Source organism: Lissotriton helveticus, chromosome 12, assembly GCF_964261635.1.
Source record: "Lissotriton helveticus chromosome 12, aLisHel1.1, whole genome shotgun sequence".
NCBI lineage: Eukaryota > Metazoa > Chordata > Amphibia > Caudata > Salamandridae > Lissotriton > Lissotriton helveticus.
This window is the reverse complement of record NC_136073.1, coordinates 866080210-866099051: the sequence shown is the minus strand read 5'-3', so window position 1 is coordinate 866099051 and position 18842 is coordinate 866080210. Positions and strand designations below refer to the sequence as shown.

The 18842-nt window shown below is 42.6% G+C and overlaps 1 protein-coding gene across 4 annotated transcripts in view; it reads right to left on the bottom strand.

The window, feature by feature from the left end:
• Nucleotides 1–18842, bottom strand: part of PDE4C (phosphodiesterase 4C) — a 1009779-nt gene that overhangs the window by 836584 nt on the left and 154353 nt on the right. For 2 of the 4 annotated variants that reach the window (XM_078670885.1, XM_078670886.1), the window contains exon 3: nucleotides 4472–4534. The exons of the other annotated variants lie outside the window; for them this stretch is intronic. In XM_078670885.1, the coding sequence (XP_078527011.1) occupies nucleotides 4472–4534 (63 nt within the window). The remainder of the gene's footprint in view (nucleotides 1–4471; nucleotides 4535–18842) is intronic. 4 annotated transcript variants of the gene reach the window in all.

Here is an 18842-nt window from a genome sequence, read left to right as displayed (position 1 = left end):
CATTATCCTTAATGCAGTGAAGGTGGATCGCTTCTGGAACCACGGCAACGAGCATCGAGGTTGGTACAAGAGATTTTGTGGGGGCGGAGGACATGGTGTGGTGGGTTGGGTCTTGAGTTTTAATCTAACTTTGCTGTTCTGATCCAACCCTCTGGGTGACGTCACTCATGCTAAACACCCCACCGCCTCCTGGGACATGCTCCGGCCGCACTCAGAAATAGATTTGCTCTTTCCTTAGATTTGGCCGGATATGCCTCGGCCAATTCTTGAATGGATTATCCATTACTGTGAGTTCTACAGGATACGTTGCGGAAGATCCGAGGAATAGCCACCTATTACCATGGGTTATACAGGACATGTTTTGACCAACTAGAGGAACAGAGCAGTTGTTACCATGGGACATGCTCTATATGAGCTCAGGAATGGATTGGCTGTTTTCATGGGTTATACAGGCATGTTGTAGCAATACTGAAGAACTGATTTGATGTTAACTGTAGGTTATGTGGGAGTTTAGGAATTGATTATCTGTTACTGAGGGCGACAAGTTCCGACCGAGCTACTTTGGGTGCTATGTGACATGATCTGGCCAAACTGAAGAATCTATTAGTTGTTGTAGAGCATTATAGAGGACACGCTCTTGTTGTGACCAGTAGGTGGTTTGTTGTGGTTCTGGGGTACATGAGTCATGCTCTGGCTAATCTCAAGAAATGATTAGCTCTTACTGTGGGTTACACCAGACATTCTCTGACCAAGAACCAAGACAAGATGAGTTGTTTACCTTGGTCATATGGGACAGGTTCTGGTGAAGCTCAGGAATTCCTTTCTTTATGTGCAATTACTGGAAGGGTGCACCAGTGTTATGATTGGTAGGGCCGCATGTGTTCTGGACGTGCTCGGAGAAGGTGCAGCTGTGTTGGGATTGGTGGATATGTTCAAGAATGAACCAGCTGTCTAACCACTTTTAGAGATGGCAAAACCCTGCAGTCTCAGAAATGTGTGACAAGTGCCGCTAATAGTAGGGCCATGGATGCTCAGTTTGTGTAACAGAATGCGTCAGCTGCGTTACCAGTGGTTGGGCTGGGTATGACCACAAATGAATCATCTGTCTTACCTTTGGAAGGTCCTGGTAAACTCTTGATGTGCTCAGGAATGGGACAGCAGACTCACCACTGGGAGGCCAGCTATGCTACCGCCGGGCTCAGAAATAAATCGGCCATATCACCATCGATCAAGCTGCGTATGGTAACAAATGAATCATTTGTGTTACCATCAGGAGGTCCAAAAATGTTCTTGATGTGCTCAGCAGTGGAGCAGCCCTCGCCTGAGAAGCTACCTCACCATCAATGCGACCGGGTATGATCTGGCTGTGCTCAGGAATGGTTCAGATTTGTTACTCTTGATAAGGCCAGGTATGCTCTCCCTATGATTAGAAATGTTTCCCTCTGCTACTCACTGAAGGGCCAGTTAAGCTTTACCTACACCTAGGAATATGTCTCTCTGTTACTGTTGGTAGGGCCAATTATGCTTTGCCTATGCACAGGAATGGTTCAGCTATGTTACTATTGGTAGGGCAGGTATGCTCTCCCTATGCTAAGGAATGAATCAAGTATGTTACTCTTGGTAGGGCTAGGAATGTTCTGCCTATGCTTAGGAATGTTTCTCTCTGTTACCCTCAGTAGGGCCAGGTAGGCTCTCTCTGGGGTCAGGAATGGTTTGGCTCTGTTGCCCTCAGTAGGGCCAGTTATTCTCTCCCTATGTTAAGGAATTAATCAAGCATGTTACTCTTGGTAGGGCTAGGAATGTTCTGCCTACGCTTAGGAATGTTTCTCTCTGTTACCCTCAGTAGGGCCAGGTAGGCTCTCTCTGGGGTCAGGAATGGTTTGGCTCTGTTGCCCTCAGTAGGGCCAGTTATTCTCTCCCTATGTTAAGGAATTAATCAAGAATGTTACTCTTGGTAGGGCTAGGAATGTTCTGCCTATGCTTAGGAATGTTTCTCTCTGTTACCCTCAGTAGGGCCAGGTAGGCTCTCTCTGGGGTCAGGAATGGTTTGGCTCTGTTGCCCTCAGTAGGGCCAGTTATTCTCTCCCTATGTTAAGGAATTAATCAAGCATGTTACTCTTGGTAGGGCTAGGAATGTTCTGCCTATGCTTAGGAATGTTTCTCTATGTTACCCTCAGTAGGGCCAGGTAGGCTCTCTCTGGGGTCAGGAATGGTTTGGCTCTGTTGCCCTCAGTAGGGCCAGTTATTCCCTCCCTATGTTAAGGAATTAATCAAGCATGTTACTCTTGGTAGGGCTAGGAATGTTCTGCCTATGCTTAGGAATGTTTCTCTCTGTTACCCTCAGTAGGGCCAGGTTGGCTCTCTCTGGGGTCAGGAATGGTTTGGCTCTGTTGCCCTCAGTAGGGCCAGTTATTCTCTCCCTATGTTAAGGAATTAATCAAGCATGTTACTCTTGGTAGGGCTAGGAATGTTCTGCCTATGCTTAGGAATGTTTCTCTATGTTACCCTCAGTAGGGCCATGTATGCTCTCTCTGGGGTCAGGAATGGTTTGGCTCTGTTGCCCTCAGTAGGGCCAGGAATGCTCTCCCTATGCTCAGGAATAATTTGGCCTTGCTACACTTGTAGGGCCAGGTATGTTCTACCTATGCTCAGGAATGCTCCACTCTGTTACTCTCTGAGAAGCCAGGTATGCTCTGGCTGTGCTCAGGAATGGTTCAGCAGTTGTTCCAGGGGTTGAAGAGGCAGAGCTCAGTAATTCCTCAGTAGCATTAACATTGCCCCATGTACCCACCACTGAATGAATTCAAGAGTGAAATGCTGTTATTAATGCCCCATTTGGCAGTGTTAAACTAGGCCAGGGTGAGTACGCTATGACAGCCATGGTCTGGCATGGCGGTGTTTATTTTGAGCAGATTAAGTTTACTATTACCGACCACATGTGTAAATTAGCTTGATACCGGGTCTGGTGGCTCAGTGGACTAATGCACCCACTGCAGGGGCCTGTGTTCGATCTCATAGTCACAGGTTCAAATCCAAGCGGGTTCACTCAGCCTTTCATCCATCTGAGGTCGATAAAATGAGTACCATTGAGTTGGGTAACAATAAACATCTGTTATTCAGCGCCAAGAGACCTATGGGTGAACGTGCGCTTGACAAATACACGTGTTATGTTATGTTATGTGCGAAACATAATCAGACGGCCATTCCATGATGAATCGATAAAACAGGGGCAAAGAGAGCTGTGGTTTCTTTCATAAGATTGGTCATCATACACCTGAACTATGCCACAGATTAGTACTGAGTAAATGCAACAGTCTAGAAATGTGGGATCTAGACCAAGAATCAGTATTGCTAGAGTAGGGTGGGATGAACTAGTCGTACAGAGGGGGTAGGTACATTTTTTGAGTCTCATTTCAATGTCGCGCTGAGTTAGTAATCGTCTAACTCTGCATAGGTTTTATGTTTACCAAATTCACTTTAAAGAGATGTTGCCAATAAAAATAAAGTTTTCTTGCATGAATTCTATGGCTAAAGTGGTAATTGTTCCTACTTTTTAAGATGCACCCCAGCTATTTTGTATGATACATATTACCTGCTATTTTCTTTCCGCAAAGCTTGCAAGCCTTCTTATAGTCTTGAGGATTGCAAAGTTGAAATAAAAATGTGAATGTGAATGAAAATTCTTCACAACTTTGCAAAGTCTAGCCATATACCCTAATTGATGTATGAAATAAGATTGTAGTAGTTACTTAGGACAAGTATGCATTCTATAGATGATCTGGAAGAGAGAAACAGTAATGACACAGGACAGGGTGGACATGCTATGGTTCATCTTGCAATGTAAAAGAATCAGTTAGGTGAGTTGGCCCATATCTCACTTATTATTAGGGACGGTCAATGGAAGAGTAGCAGTCTTACTACGGCCATAATATAGGTGTCGCAGTTCAACCTTGGACTTTCGCAGTGATTGGTTAATGAGGCTCAGAATTGAGAAATATTGACCAATTAAATTCTGGATATCACTGAGAATGTGTTTCAGCCATTGGATGAGGCCAGATTTGTACGAATAGCATTACCAAAGCTTAAACCTGATTGTGTTTTCAGCAAAGTCCCGGACAAGCAACGCTGAGCTACTTCGCCCTGCCATTGGACAGTCCCCATAATGTATGCAGTGCCATGTCTCAGCCAATAAAAGTATTCGAAGTGCAGAGCCGCCATGCTTGAAAACCAAGGCCTTCTCATGAACCAACACCCAAATATGGTTCACAGTGTCCAAAAACACCACCAGAGTTAATGTCTAGCTGTGAGGGTGGAAGCCCACTTGCGAAGGCCAAACATGGGATAGTGGAATCAAAGTTTGTAAGAGCCAAGATCTACAAAATGTTAGGTGTTTGATTAGCAGGGTGTGAACGAGGACACCAGGTGGGAAGAGCAGAGTCCTAGCCCAGCGTTGAAAGGATGGGATACTCACCAGCGCGGTACATTCTCGATCTGGTCTGCTTGCCGCACAATCACATCTGCTAACGGTTGTTTGCTAACAGAGAAAAGATAACTTTTAAACTCATGGTCAAATAAGCAACTGGCCAGACCCTGTGGCATAGTTTTTTTTGTTTTGTAGCAGAAATAATTTTATTCTGGCAGGGGAAGTTGCCAACTTACATTTCCTTCTCTTAGCTACTTGTCACCATGTCCTCCATCAACACCCACCCTGCACAGAGCTCGTAGTATACATTTTCCCCAGCTAAAATGCAGAGGTAAATGTATTTTTTTTTAAACTTTATTTTTGGGTTTTACATCGATAACCTTCATCCAAGAGTGCATTACAGTTACACATGAGGACATGTTGTCAACACAGATACAAATATAGAACATCGGGATATACATCACAGTATGGCAGCGTAATAGCATTGTTAGTCCTTGCAATAATGCAATAAGGTGGGGTATGTGACCCAATAAGACGAAACTCAGTCAGTCGCATCATCTGCAAGAAGAAGTCACCACAACAACAGTGCGCTGCAAGAATGAATGTACCTCGTACACAAGGGTTTGATAGTGAGGCCACTCAGTAGCACGGCGTAGTGGCCACCCGGAACACCATCCTCCTCCTCCCTAGTGGGAAGCTTGAGGTGGCTGTGGTATCACCTCGGGCCACCGTATGATATCTAATAGCTGGGTATGTGGTGGGAGTATCCAGATGTGAAGGGAAGGGGGGGTGGGGTTCAGTTAGGAGGTCTTTCATCACTAACAGCATTGTCCTGGGACAAGTAGCACCGCAAAGGGGCCCATATATCACTGGGCCGTGAAGTAGGAGGCAACAATTCAGAATATGTGTTTAATTGTTCCTGGCAATAAGTTAAGTCGTGTAGCCATTCCTTGAATTTAGGGGCCCTGCCCCTGCCCCATCGACACGCAACTCTCCTTTTAGCTACTAGGAGGGCTAGAGCAACAAATTTGCGGTGTGCCGCTTGTAGCGGTTCCACGTATCCCAATAGCGTGAGAACGGGGGAGGGAGTTATCACAGTGTCAATCATCTTGGACAGACCCTGTGGCATAGTTATCTTAGTAACTGCGTAATATGGAGGCATTCCCACACATTTGGATTGTTGGACTAGACAGTACTATTAATAGTGCACAACCTATTTCAATAAACACTGCATACATGCCTGGGGGAAAGTGAAAAATAAATACACTAATACATTGGAGTCTAGAAGAGGACGGTCACTTCACCTTATGCTATCATGCATTTGCTATGCTCACGGATAGAAATAGCTGAAATAGTATAGTGGAGAATGGCACACATGTACTGGTCCCGGAACAGGAACGCTAGTTTTGCATCTCTAACAATCACCAGCAATAGGCATTCCGGAATGTTCCTTATTTTGATGATGTCACCTTGGGTTTTGAGACTACTTTGTCATGTAATCTGTGGGCCCTGCGTGTTTGTGGACAACATGAACTTTGGGTGAGGTGCCCAGACTGATTCCGGGCACCCCCACAGGATATGTTGACCTAGAGACCAGCTAGCTCCCAGTGCCACCACACGCCCCCCTAACCCAAACAGGGAGCGAATGGTTTCTGGCAGCCCCTGAACTTGACTACCCTGACATTTCTGGGATCGTGGTAACAGTTCAGAACCCTTCCGCTCAGTCACTCGTGCTCTTTTTTTTCTCAGCAAAATATACAAAGAATACACAATGGGACGTTTTCAATATATTTATTGAACCAATGTTATTCTAGTATAAAATACGTGTGCTGCGATAATCAGTAGACAGAAGCAGTTTAAAGTGTTTACAAGCACCAAACGAATAAATGGCAGATACAGTTCTACCATGGTGCTAAAACAGTGTATATGTGCAGGCATATAAGCAAGGTAGTAATCAGGCGTACTCCTACTATGCAACCCCTACGCTATGTATGTCTAGAGTGTATGTAGGTGTTGAGCCAAGAATCGCTCCACAGAATAATCCCCATTACCTGGCGGAAGAGAATGTAGGACCCCGTCCTGGTCACGACTTGACACCGGTCACGGAAATGTTAGACCGCTGCATGTTGAAATCTCAGAATGCAGGGACCCTCGGTGTCAGCTGAAGTGCCTCCTCTGCTAACCCTCTGAGATGCTTATTATTTATAATAAAAAGCATCCTTGCGAGGTATGTATAGATCAGCAATGTTATGGATATGTAAATAACCCTGTTGCCCCATGGATGAAGATAGAAAGACATTTGTACACTGTGCATAGAGGCCTTGTACCTAGTGTTCGAGGAATCGTGATAATGGTATGCGAAGCCAGATGTGTAAACAAAGTAGTTTCAGAAAAACGAATCTAACATTGTCACGCACGGAAATATGTGAAAAAGGTCACAGCTGTAATGCTACTGTGCAAAAAGAGGGCAATGGAAGAACATGCGCAGCTTTTCTACATGGGCCTAACTCTGGCACATAACAACTTGTGGCGTCATTCACTGGATCACACCCTTATAGCGAAAAGAAAGAACAACAGTTCTATTTGGACGCTCCAGCACAGCAACAATTATAAACAGTAGGAATTTCCTTTGCTTGGTGGTGTCTTGTTGGGTTTTGAGACATATTATGTCATCATTATTAAGATGCCCCTTTATGGTTGGAAGCTTGGGAGTAGACCCATATTAGCCTTAGTGCACAATAATATAAATAAATACTTTAATTGAATAAAGTTATACACAGAACTCCTGTGTGTGTTACATTGGTGAAAATGAAAGTACAAAGACTTATGTTTGGCACCTTTCTTCGCTTTCCATGTCCCGAAAAGAGAATAGCCAAACTGTTGTATGTGAAGAAGAAAGGGAACTACCCAGTGATGTAAAAAACTAAATAAGTGATAAAGGGTTTTTAGAATCAGGTGGGCCACCATGGCCACTAATGTGATGTAGACAGTCTGTCCATTCCCCCAGGGCAGTCCATCACATTACCGAGGGTTGCCCACCTATTCAGCAGTTTATTTGTGATGAAACAGCTCCCAGAATATACAGACACAGAATACTTTGATGATTTTCAGAAACAAACTGAGTTATGAAAATAATACAAGAGGGCTTATATACAAGGAAGTAAACTGAGTTCTTGAGAGCGATTACAGTGTATTGTGGATAGGAATGTAAGGGAGATGCTCTGGAAAGTAACAGGTGTTTTTAGTGTATGGATAAGGATGAAGTAAACTGAACCATCAAAATAAAGGCATATTATTTGGACACAATCATAAAGAAATTGTGGTCTGGAAAGGAATTGTGGTAGTAGCATGGGTAAGAGAATACCTAAAGAGAGCTCTGGAAAGTAAAAATATGTTTATTATCAATGAGAATATAACCAAACACAGATGTGGAAAGGAAGGAATAGTGTCAGTATGGGTAAGTATAATAGTAAAATAAGCTCTGGAAAATAATCATAAAGACATGTGTAAATAAGAACAGATAAAGAAAGACTTTGGAAAATAAAAAAATAAGTACAGATAAGACTGGAAGGAAACAGAAAAATATATTAGTATAGACGTGAATGGATTTACACTGGGTTTTGGAAAGGACTAAAATAGTATGGTTGGAAATGTAAGCATTAATCTACAGAATCCCTATACCCTGGACCTTGGCTAGCAATTATCTAATAGGCGTTTAAACATCTATTAACTGGAAAAGTACAATATCTACATCCAGTTCTATACCCCCTCTATATGTAGCCGGGTGTATTATATCTATGCCTATGCCGTCCAAATCAAACCGCTGTTTGTATATGAAGAAGGAGATTCCAGGAGGAATTCAACTCAACACGTCCACTAAGAATCAACTGATGTATGCTCCACTGAGACAGTATATCCACCCACACTCAATATCAATGAAAAAATGTAAAAAATGTGTGGCGAAAAAGAATGACACCTCACAGGCGAACAACCCTCGGGGCAACTGGCAGATGTTACCGATTCATAGCCCCTTTCCTAAATTTAGGAATAAAAGTTGTGTCATTGGTGTGTCTGTTGATTTTAATCACTTATTGCGTCGCATCAGGGAGTGATTCCTTGAGCTTCTTTTCTTGCACCTGTTTTAGTTTTATTCTTAACACTTATGGTTTTGTTGTGGACACTCTTTCTCTTTTTCTTTGAAAAGGAATGACAACCGATGATGAGAAAGGGGCTATTATCATCTGGGCATTGTATGGATTCAATACATCTGTCATTGTGAATCCCTAAAATTGAAGAGCTTAAAAGTATACTTATACTTAAAAAACATAAATGACTACACATTAAGTTAATTAAATTTGTCCCAGTGGATTGCTCACTAAAAGCACCATTTATGTCAAAGTCTTTCACACTCTGTTTCTTTATCGTAAGTTTCAGTTTTGTTGAAGGAAAGAAGAGGAAAGAGTTACTTGGAAAAGAGTCTACACTGCCTGTTGGGCATCAAAATTGATTTTAGGTAGGATTTCCTGGTGCTATGATGGTTGCTTAGAGTAACTGTAGGAAATCAGTCATAGTGGATACTGTTTTGTAACTTTAGATGTGCATGGTTGGTTGCAGCCAAAAATGCAGTATAAAATTTTAATGTTTCATACAAACATAATTTCCACTTATCAATACAACCATAAACAAAATAAATACAACTGTCTAATTCACCTCACCTTGTTTTATGTTCAATATTAAAATTAAAATTAACAATCATTATGCGGATGATTCGTTTTTATAGAGGCAGCATTCGCATCAATGTGCCCTTATTTGTCATAAGCATTTGATTCTTAAATAACATGGACAGATGAATGTTTTTAGAATAAGAATTAATCGAAAATTGATGACTTCTTATCTATCAAGGCCCTCATTTTTAAATAGTGCAAGCTTTGTTTCAAGTGATTGCCATTCTGGACATTTAGAAATCACATACAGCATTAGCTCCTCAACAAAACTCACAATCTGTATTTCTGTTTAACTATGTCTCTCTTCAACATTTGTGTTTACAAAAGAGAATTCAGAATAGCATTTCCAATCTCTTGAACTTTTCACATGCCGGGGCGTTTTCCAAAATATTCTAGTAGTCAACAGAGGGTACATCAACTTCATGACAATAAGAACATTGACAGCGTCACAGTATGACATGTGGCAAGTCTAACAATGTCTGCAAAATTAACAAGAATTGGCAAAGCCAAAAGATCATGGCTTGCTGTGGTAATCCCTCATCTAGGGCCATATGTATCAAGGTACCAATTTGCGATTCTGTAATAGCGATTTTTAAGAAATCGCTATTTCAGAATCGCAAATTGGTATGTATCAAGAAAATCGCATTTTTTTTGCGATTTCTTGATATTCCTTAATTGCGAATTCGCAAATTGTGAATTTGCAATTAAGGAATACTTTCCCATTCATTTCTATGGGCCAGGAGACCCATAGGAAGGAATGGGAATTATTCTCAATTTACGATTCGCAATTTGCTAATCGCAAATTGAGAATAATTTTAAGGGTGCAGGGGTGCAAATTTTGCGATTCCTTATTTTGCACCGGATTTTCATTCATACATCCCATTTAGCAAATTCACATTCGCAAAGGCTGAAATTCGCAAAATTTCGGCCTTCGCGAATGCGAATTTGTATGATACATATGGCCCCTAGTTCAATGTAAACACCAAGAGGAGGCATACGAACACAAGCTGGCAGTCAATACAATAAGTTAAGAAATCAACACTCCAATTGGTTCATTCACAGCGTGATTGACAGAGCATCAAGGCAATGACTGAAATGACTTGTTGAAGCTAGCGAATGTTTGAAAAGAACTGATACAAAGCCCCCTTCCCCCGGCCCCACAGATGTTGCTAGCAATAGGACTGTTTGACAAGTGTGATGTCTAAACCTAGACCTAAAAATCACTTCTTATAAAAACAAAGGGAATTTGATATTAGTTTCTAGTGAGGGTAGTGATATACGTATTGCTACAGTGCCTTAGTTGAAGTGTTGTGAATATGGATGCATTATTTCGTGTTCATTAGGGCAACTACCAGACAAAACAGAGAAAACAACAGTTTTTTTAGATCCATAACCGAGCGCTGTTACTACAATTTTAAGTTCGTCATTTTTTATTTCTTTTTGATTACATAATTTGTGGTTTTAAGTTTAGAAGAGTAACAACAAATCAAGGGATATGTTTTTAGGTCTGACCTGATAATGCAACTGTCTGATAGATATATCGTTATTAATATATTAAAATATACAAATAGTGGGTTTTGGCTCTGTCCAGTGGCCTATAACTCTCTCACCTCACACCTCATGGCTGTTTAATTTATGATTCAACCTCCTGAGCGAAAACTACTATTTTAAATGTCCACTGAATCATCACAATTACATTATTTCATGTTTGTATTTTATCTAGAATGCATTTTTCCGTTTTCGTTTTATTCACTGCAGCACACTTATTATTAATGTTTTACTCATGACTCAGAATGCAAGCCAGAACTATTGGTTTAGCAAAGGCTTGTTAGTTTTAGAATTGAATCAATTTGGGAATGCAATGAGCATCTAAGTCATAAAATCCATTTGCCACAGGAGGGTGAAGTAGATGTTTTTCACTATATGTCTCCTCTACAAAATGAAATTTGATAGCCACAGAGATAAGAGACAAAATGTCACAGGTCGAACAATTCTTGAAATTGGAAAAATATTTCATTTGCTGCCCATAAGTAAGATGCAGCTGGCACGCGCCTTATCGTTTCTTTTTATCTCTGTGAGTGGTTTCAGACTCACAATCAAAGCCACAATTAAATCTATTTTTTCTGGCCGTCTGTCAGATGATGGGAAATGCTGCTTCGAATAAATACTTTACAAGTTACCAGACAGCATTTACCCTTGGAAGTTAAGGAAAAAAAGCAGCACCCTTTGGCTAATTCCTGGAATCCTCTTTGATTTAAAAAAATGAATTGAAAAAGATACTGAAAGGAATGAAAAACAGCAGTATGGTTTTAGGTTTGAAGAGTTCACATCTTTCTAGCCTTTAAGTCTGCCGAGGATTTGTTTGTTCTTGATAACAGAAAGTAATAAAACTCATTCATCACCCCCCTTCCTCCCAGCTAGAGGGAGTCACGGAAATGACGAATCTGGGAGCAAAATGAGAAATTTGAAGCAAATCTTTGTTTTCTTCTCAATTCATCAAGAGATGCATTGGGTGGGTGATTGCCAGTTACTCTTACCTTGAATTCAAAGGGAGTCCGCCCTACAGGTAACCGTGCCCTGCCGGACTACGATGAGTGTACGTTCAGGTGGAATGGAATGTTAAATGTGATGGTTCGAGCAATGACTTGGAAAGTATTATCCCTCTGACATAATTGGGTAGCATTCATAGTTTTACAATTATATGGCATTGGTGTTTTCACTCAAATCCACCTTTTAGTTGAAAGAATATCCTGCACATAGTCCAATAGTAGGTATATTTTTCAACACAGTAAGCGAAAAAACAACAATGTAAACTTAGTTCCCAGAAATAAATCTGCCCAAGGTAAGTGTGCACTTTTTTTCACCAACAATGCATATTTTACCACCACTATTTCTACAGAAAATATTTTAGTAATACTGTTCAATTTCATTATTTTTGTTGTAAAAGTGAAAAGCCGGTTCCATAAATTCCCAAAATTTGAAGAAACAAAGTCCTGCAATGGCATAATCCACCCCTTATACGAAACACACAACAGAATTTGCACTGGTGCACCCCTCCAAAGGTGTAGCACCTCACATGTACACAACGTCTCGGTATTCACGTTACATAACACCACAATCCTCTATTTTTTCTTATTTCCCAAGTGTAACACTGGCTCCTGATTTCCAACATTTATTGTCACAACTGTTGTAGGGCACTATCTATCCACGAAATACACGCTCTCGCTATTCGGCTCTAAATATTACAGGTGGGCAACTTACCTACCCAGCCGGACATTGGGCACAGTTCTTCCTCGTCTCCCTGCTATGCCTCCTTCCTCCCCTCCTTTCCTTCGAATTCTTTCAACCTTGTTGTTTGTTTACTGTACCTTACTACGTTACTAGGCTATGGTAACTGATGTAGCTTGTATCTCAAAGTCCCTCTGGTAAAGCGCTCTGATACCTCCAGGTCTAGCCTGCGCTATATAAACTTTTCAAATCGAATAAACTCATAACTGGTTCCCCTGTTTCGCTTAGACCTGAGCAGCATGGCTGATATCCGGTGCACCTGCTAGACAGCTACTGAGGAGATGGGCCCTGGTTTCCCCCTGACAGTCACCTACCCAGCCGGACATTGGGCACAGTTCCTCCTCATCTGCCTGCTACTGACTCCTTCCTTCCCTCCCTCCTACGAATTCATGCAACATTATTTTTGTGTACTGTACCTTTCTATGCTATTGTAACTGATGTAACTTTTAACATAACAATCCTAAATGTTAAGCGCTCCGGTACCCTCTTGGGGCAAGTTCGCGCTACATAAAGCTTTATAATTTTTTTTTTTTAAACTACGCATCAACAACGCGAGCTCTCACGTATTCTAGTCACCGATTGATCTCCTCAAAAAGTACTTAAGATATGGTTAGGTCTGAGTAGCTCCTCTTTCTGGGTATCAAGCTCAAATTATCCTAGACCCGAGATGCTCAGACTTCTTCAGCTCAACAGCCTCTACTGCCCCGCCTGATAGGCTTTCCAGCAGGCCTGTAGCCTACTGTGAAAACATCACAGAGTAGCTTCCACTACAAAGTGTCTACTCAACAGTTGCTCACTGCCTTGATTTGTTTCTAAGAGTAATAATGTTTACAACCCTTCTGAAAGTAACCTCTCTACTCCATGTCTAAACTCACTTTGCTGGTGTGTGAAGTAGCTTAATTCTCAGTGACACACCACAAGGGCTTCTTGGCAAACATGGCGTCCGGAATCTCTTGGCTTATAGCGTACAACTTCATACACGTCAAAGAACTCCAGCGTGGTTATTTAGTTCCGTCTTTAGACATCATGTGACTAGTAGCAAATACCCATTGATGCTTTACAATGTGGAATCAAGGACCTGACTTAGATTTTGGCAGCTGTGGGACATCTTCCAGAGAGTTGTGGATGTCTCATTTGACCTCTTTGTAGTATGTTGATGTCTACACCCTCTAACGCCCTCCTTACGCGTGGCCATTTAATACTGAGGGGGATGGTGATAATAAATACCGCCCCCATCGAAACTGCGTAATACGCAGGAACATTGCGGGTCACTTTATTTCCACCAGGAGATTTCACCTGTGGGAACATCAAAATTGCCAGTGAATATATGTGGAAAAATGAGGATATACCGGGATAGTCAGACTCCTAATTCCCCTCTAATTCCTCATTTTGTGATAGAGTCTCAGGGTCCAACCTGTAATAAACCAGAGGTGGCTCCTCTGTTATGGTGGATGAGCTTCGCCCCACTGCTGGAACCAGCAGACGCACATAAAATAAAATGATTAAATTATAATTTAATTTTACTCCAGAGCCAACGCCGAGTCTTGAGGGTGGAGCCATCAGGAGGAGAGGTGGGCTCAAGGCACTGCCAGTGCGCATATAGGTATTTCCCGCCGTCTTGGGATGGCCAAATCAACATGCGCACTTGGATATCTCCAGGCTATTGCTTGAAGATATCGGCAGGCTCAGGAGTAAAGGTTCCCAGTCCCTGCTGGAGCCTGGAACCAACCCGCTCCGCCCAATCCCTACGCGTCTCTCATGCCGGGTAATACCAGCATGAAAGTAGCATCTGAATTGGCACGGTGGACTCTGGGAGCCTGTATGAACATCGTCTGAAGAGGCAGCGGATGTCAGTCTGGAGGTACGTTTTTATTTTTTTTTATTCTCCCCGCGCTGCCTCACCGATTTCCCTAGCTAGCAGCCGCCACTGTAATGAATCAGATTTTTCTCAGTTGCGGAGTTATGGGAACCTCCAATGTCAGTAACTTTAGGGGTGGAGAATATGTGTCCCAGTTGCCGGGCAACTCATAATAAAGGCCTATATAGATTGGAAAATACATCCACTGTTTTTCTGCAGATGTCCAACATTCACCAAACTCTAAATCAAGCCCAAAGTTTTCAAGGAAAATAGGAAGCATAGCAGGAAAATCTTCTCAACTTTATAGAAAACACAAGTAAACCTGACTGAATTCAGCAAACAGCTGGTTAAAACATCACCTCGCGGGGGGCGTGGCTTGGCGCCCGGCGAGGACGGCGGCTCTAATGTGAGCGCTCCAGGTCCGAAGGGGTTTTCGCCTCGCTTTTCACTTCATCCTTGCCTGCTAAGCGGCTCTTCGTGAACCGAAGACGACAGTCACCAGCGGGCTCCTGGAGGCGGCTATAAAACGCAGCGGAATGCTCATTTTAGCAACTTTGTAGCGGACGCGGCTGAGAGATAGTCGCGTCCACCATTTTGAATCCAGTCATCGCGTACTGCGGCGCTCCCGTTCGTCAACATGCGAACACACCACGGAGCCCCTCAAGCCCACAGTTCCACCTGGTGAGACAATTTATGCATCTTGGCACTACCGCTGTCGAACTCTACCTTATGTCACTTTTTTTTTCATAAGTTCTAAGCGAGTTTCACTCACGTTTGATTATCCTGGGCGGCCATTTTAGATGACTGATGCTCCTTTTACCTCAAGCAACCTGCATGCACATGTCAGTGCAGTCTACTCTCTATTCAGAACGTTTCACTTCATCACGCTCTTATTCTCACGGATGATTACAACTTTGAGCTGTTTTACCCATTGTTTCTGCACGTTTTTCTACTCTTCTTCATTTATGGTGCCCCTCTCCTGCTGGACTTCTTTCGCACCACAACGTGCCATTCTTCTTTATCTGAACGACGTGGTGCTTTTCTGCTTCCATCATCGATGTACTAGCTTTTTCAACGACCCGAATGTTGTTCCATTCCGCTGCTTAAATCCTGGACGTTCCTGAACTTTGCGCAGGTAGCCTTCTTTTCCTTGAGAACCTGCCTGCCATCTTCCTGTTAAAAGCTCCTGCGTACACTCACAGTTGTCTGTGGGCTTACAGTGACTACTACTGAACTTCATTTCTCCCTACCAATACCTCCTTCTTATGGAAAGAAAGGCAATTTCTCGCACTCCTAAAGCTCCACGACGTGTATTCATTAAAAACTCAAAAGTTTTCTCTGCTTTGGCGCACCTCGAAGCTTCTCAGACGCTCGCCGATCAGATGTCGCAGTCTAGCACAGAGCGACCTGCCCAGCCTCCAGGGAAAGCTATGGCGAAACGCCTTAAAAAAGCTCCTCCATCACCAACAGGATCCACTTCGGCTGTCTCCATGGAGCTCTTGTTGGAGGAAATTCGTGCCCTTAAACCTTTCATGGAGGACACTAACTCAAAGTTGCAGGTTCTTACCGATAACTGGTCTCAGATGGATGTCAGGGTGACAACAGTGGAACATTCTTTGACTTCTCTCCAAGAGTCATCCTCCAAAGTCTCACACATGCAGTCTCAGATTTCCTCTCTCCAAAAGCAAGTTGAAGAGTTGGAGAACCGAAATAGACGCAACAATCTCCGTCTCTACGGCCTGGCAGAGAATTGCGAGGGGACTGATCCCATCGCCTTCTTCAAATCATTTTTACCCAAACTTCTCCACCTGCCTGAGGGTACTACGCTCAACATCCAGCGTGCACATAGGCTGGGCCGCCTCCCCTCTACTCCCTCTCCCTCTTCACGGCCGAGAGGTGTCATCATGTACTTCCTAGAATACACTGACCTTCTCAAAGTCATTTCAGCGGCCCGGGCCTCACCTCGTCTCCAATGGTCAGGATCCAATCTCTTCATTGCACAGGATTATGCCAAAGCTACAGCTAGCCGCCGCAAAGCCTTCTTAGATATGCGTCCAGAGCTACGTGCTATTGGAGCCAGATACGGCCTTTTTCATCCTTGCCTGTTCAGAGTCACTCACAACAACAAGACCACGACCTACGAAGATCCTGTTCGTCTCTGAAGTTTTTTGAATGCTGCTCAGTCGTCTGACATGGACTTCTCTGGCGCCTCATCAGCTTTTCCTCCGTGAATTCTGTTTTATATGACTTCATTGTCTTCCTTGATTTACATGTTTCATGTTTGATGTTTGCTGTTTTACTGTTTGCCTTTCCTAGGCATCCCACCATCTTCAATTTCTATGTTTCCCTCTGACTCTTTCCTACCTCTTTTGCATCCCTGTTGGATGGACAGGTAATTTTCCTTAGTGTCTTTATATATTGTTTCGTTCCGCACCACTGTTTTGTTTCTTTTCTCTCTTCTTCACATTATTTCTTTTTCACCTTCTTATCTTTTTACCGTTGTGCTGTTTTCTTCTTCCTTCATTTGTCTCACTCATTTATGTTTTCCCTCCCGCTTTCTCGCAGGTTTATAATATGTATGGCGCTTTCCCCTCGACTTGTCGGTTCGCTTGCGTTGGACGCTTGCTTCCTCTGCCTGGCGCTCCCCTCTCACTCATTTTTTCTCGTCTCCTCTTCCTGGTGATCATTCCTCCCCGCCTTTACCCTCCGTAAGTATGTTTTCCCCTTTCTCCCGAATGTTCACTTTCCTTATTCCGGTTTTCTCTCTCTCTAGTTCATTAGTTTCTTTTCTTCCACAGGTGTCTTCCTTTCTTATCTCTCGACAACTTTTCTACTATCACTTCCTCCCTATCATTCTTGCTACTTCATGGTCTACCTTCTCATATTTCTTATATCAACTGATTCTATCTCTCTCTCCTTCGCTCTTTTTTCTTTTTCAACACCCTTCTATTTATCATTCTACTGCATTTCCTTTTACTGATTTCTTCACTTTCTTTGGTTTTCTTCTTCCTCTGGGTTCCCATTGCATCTTTTTTCTCTCTCATATCATTTTTCTCCTTTCCTATTTGGTATGTCTCTGAAAGTAATTACATGGAATGTTAAGGGCGTTAATTCCCCCATCAAACGACAAAGAATTCTATCTCACCTTGCACGTTTGAATGTGGATATTGCTTTTTTGCAAGAAACTCACTTATCTGCTGAAGAATCTGTTAAATTGAAGAGAAGTTGGGTGGGCGATGTTTACTACTCTCCTGGGGATGGTAAACGCAATGGTGTTGCTATTTTATGTCACAAAGCTCTTTCTCATACCCTGCTTGCTCAAGAATCAGATGCTGAAGGCCGCTGGATATATGCCAAACTCTCTATCAAGAATGTTCCAATTTCTCTCCTAAATGTTTATGCCCCTACCACTGGTGATCCCACTTTTTGGCACTCATTTTCCCGGCACATCACCAGATTCATTGATGATAATTTTATACTGGCAGGAGATTGCAATCAGCCCCTAGACCCCTTTTTAGATAGGAACTCCAAAGCACACTTCATCCCTAACAAATCTCATAAATCCTTCTCTCAAGCTATTTCCCAACACAAACTCACAGATGCTTGGCGCCTATGTAACCCTGCACTTCAGGAATTTACTTTCTATTCTCCATGTCACCATTCCCAATCCCGAATTGATTACGTTTTTGTTACCCACAACATTGCTCAAACCCTCACTAATGCGGAAATTGGTCCAATTTTACTCTCTGACCATGCCCCCACATTAGTTCAATTGGACATCTTACCCAAATCAACAGGCCCTAAACGCTGGCGTTTCAACAATTCTCTCCTCCTAGACCCTAAATTCACTACCTCCTTCACTTCCTTCTCCCATGAATTTTTCTCCCTAAATGAAAACTCCCCCGTCCCCAAACACACCATTTGGGATGCCTTTAAAGCGGCGGCAAGAGATTTTATCATTGGCTTTGTTGCTAAAAAACGTAGAGCTGCTCGCGATTTTACCAAGGCTATTCTTTTGGATATTAAGAAATTGGAGCATTCTTATTTTACTTCCCGTTCACAGCAAACTCTAACCGCCCTGGTTAACGCTAAGATGAAATTTAACAAAAAATCTACGGACGACGCATCCCTGTACTTATTAAAATCTAGTGCCAAGTTCTATGGAGGCAAAAATAAGGCAGGCAAGATCTTAGCCAACTATCTCAAGGTGAAACACAATAAATTAAATATTGAATCAATCTACGACGCCAACTCCAATCTCAAACACACAGACGCAGACATCCTTACTGAATTCTCTACCTTCTACCAGACCTTGTATTCTTCTGAAACTCAGCCTTCTTCCCACTCTCTAGACACATTTTTCTCCTCCATTCAAAAACCATCTCACTTTCCACTTGACCTTTCCCACTTAGAACTTGATATATCCCAACAAGAACTACTCACAGCGCTTCAAACCCTTCAGAAAGACAAGGCCCCGGGGCTGGACGGCTTCACAGTAGAATTTTTTCTCCACTTTTCAAAACTCCTTATCCCTAGACTCCATTCCCTT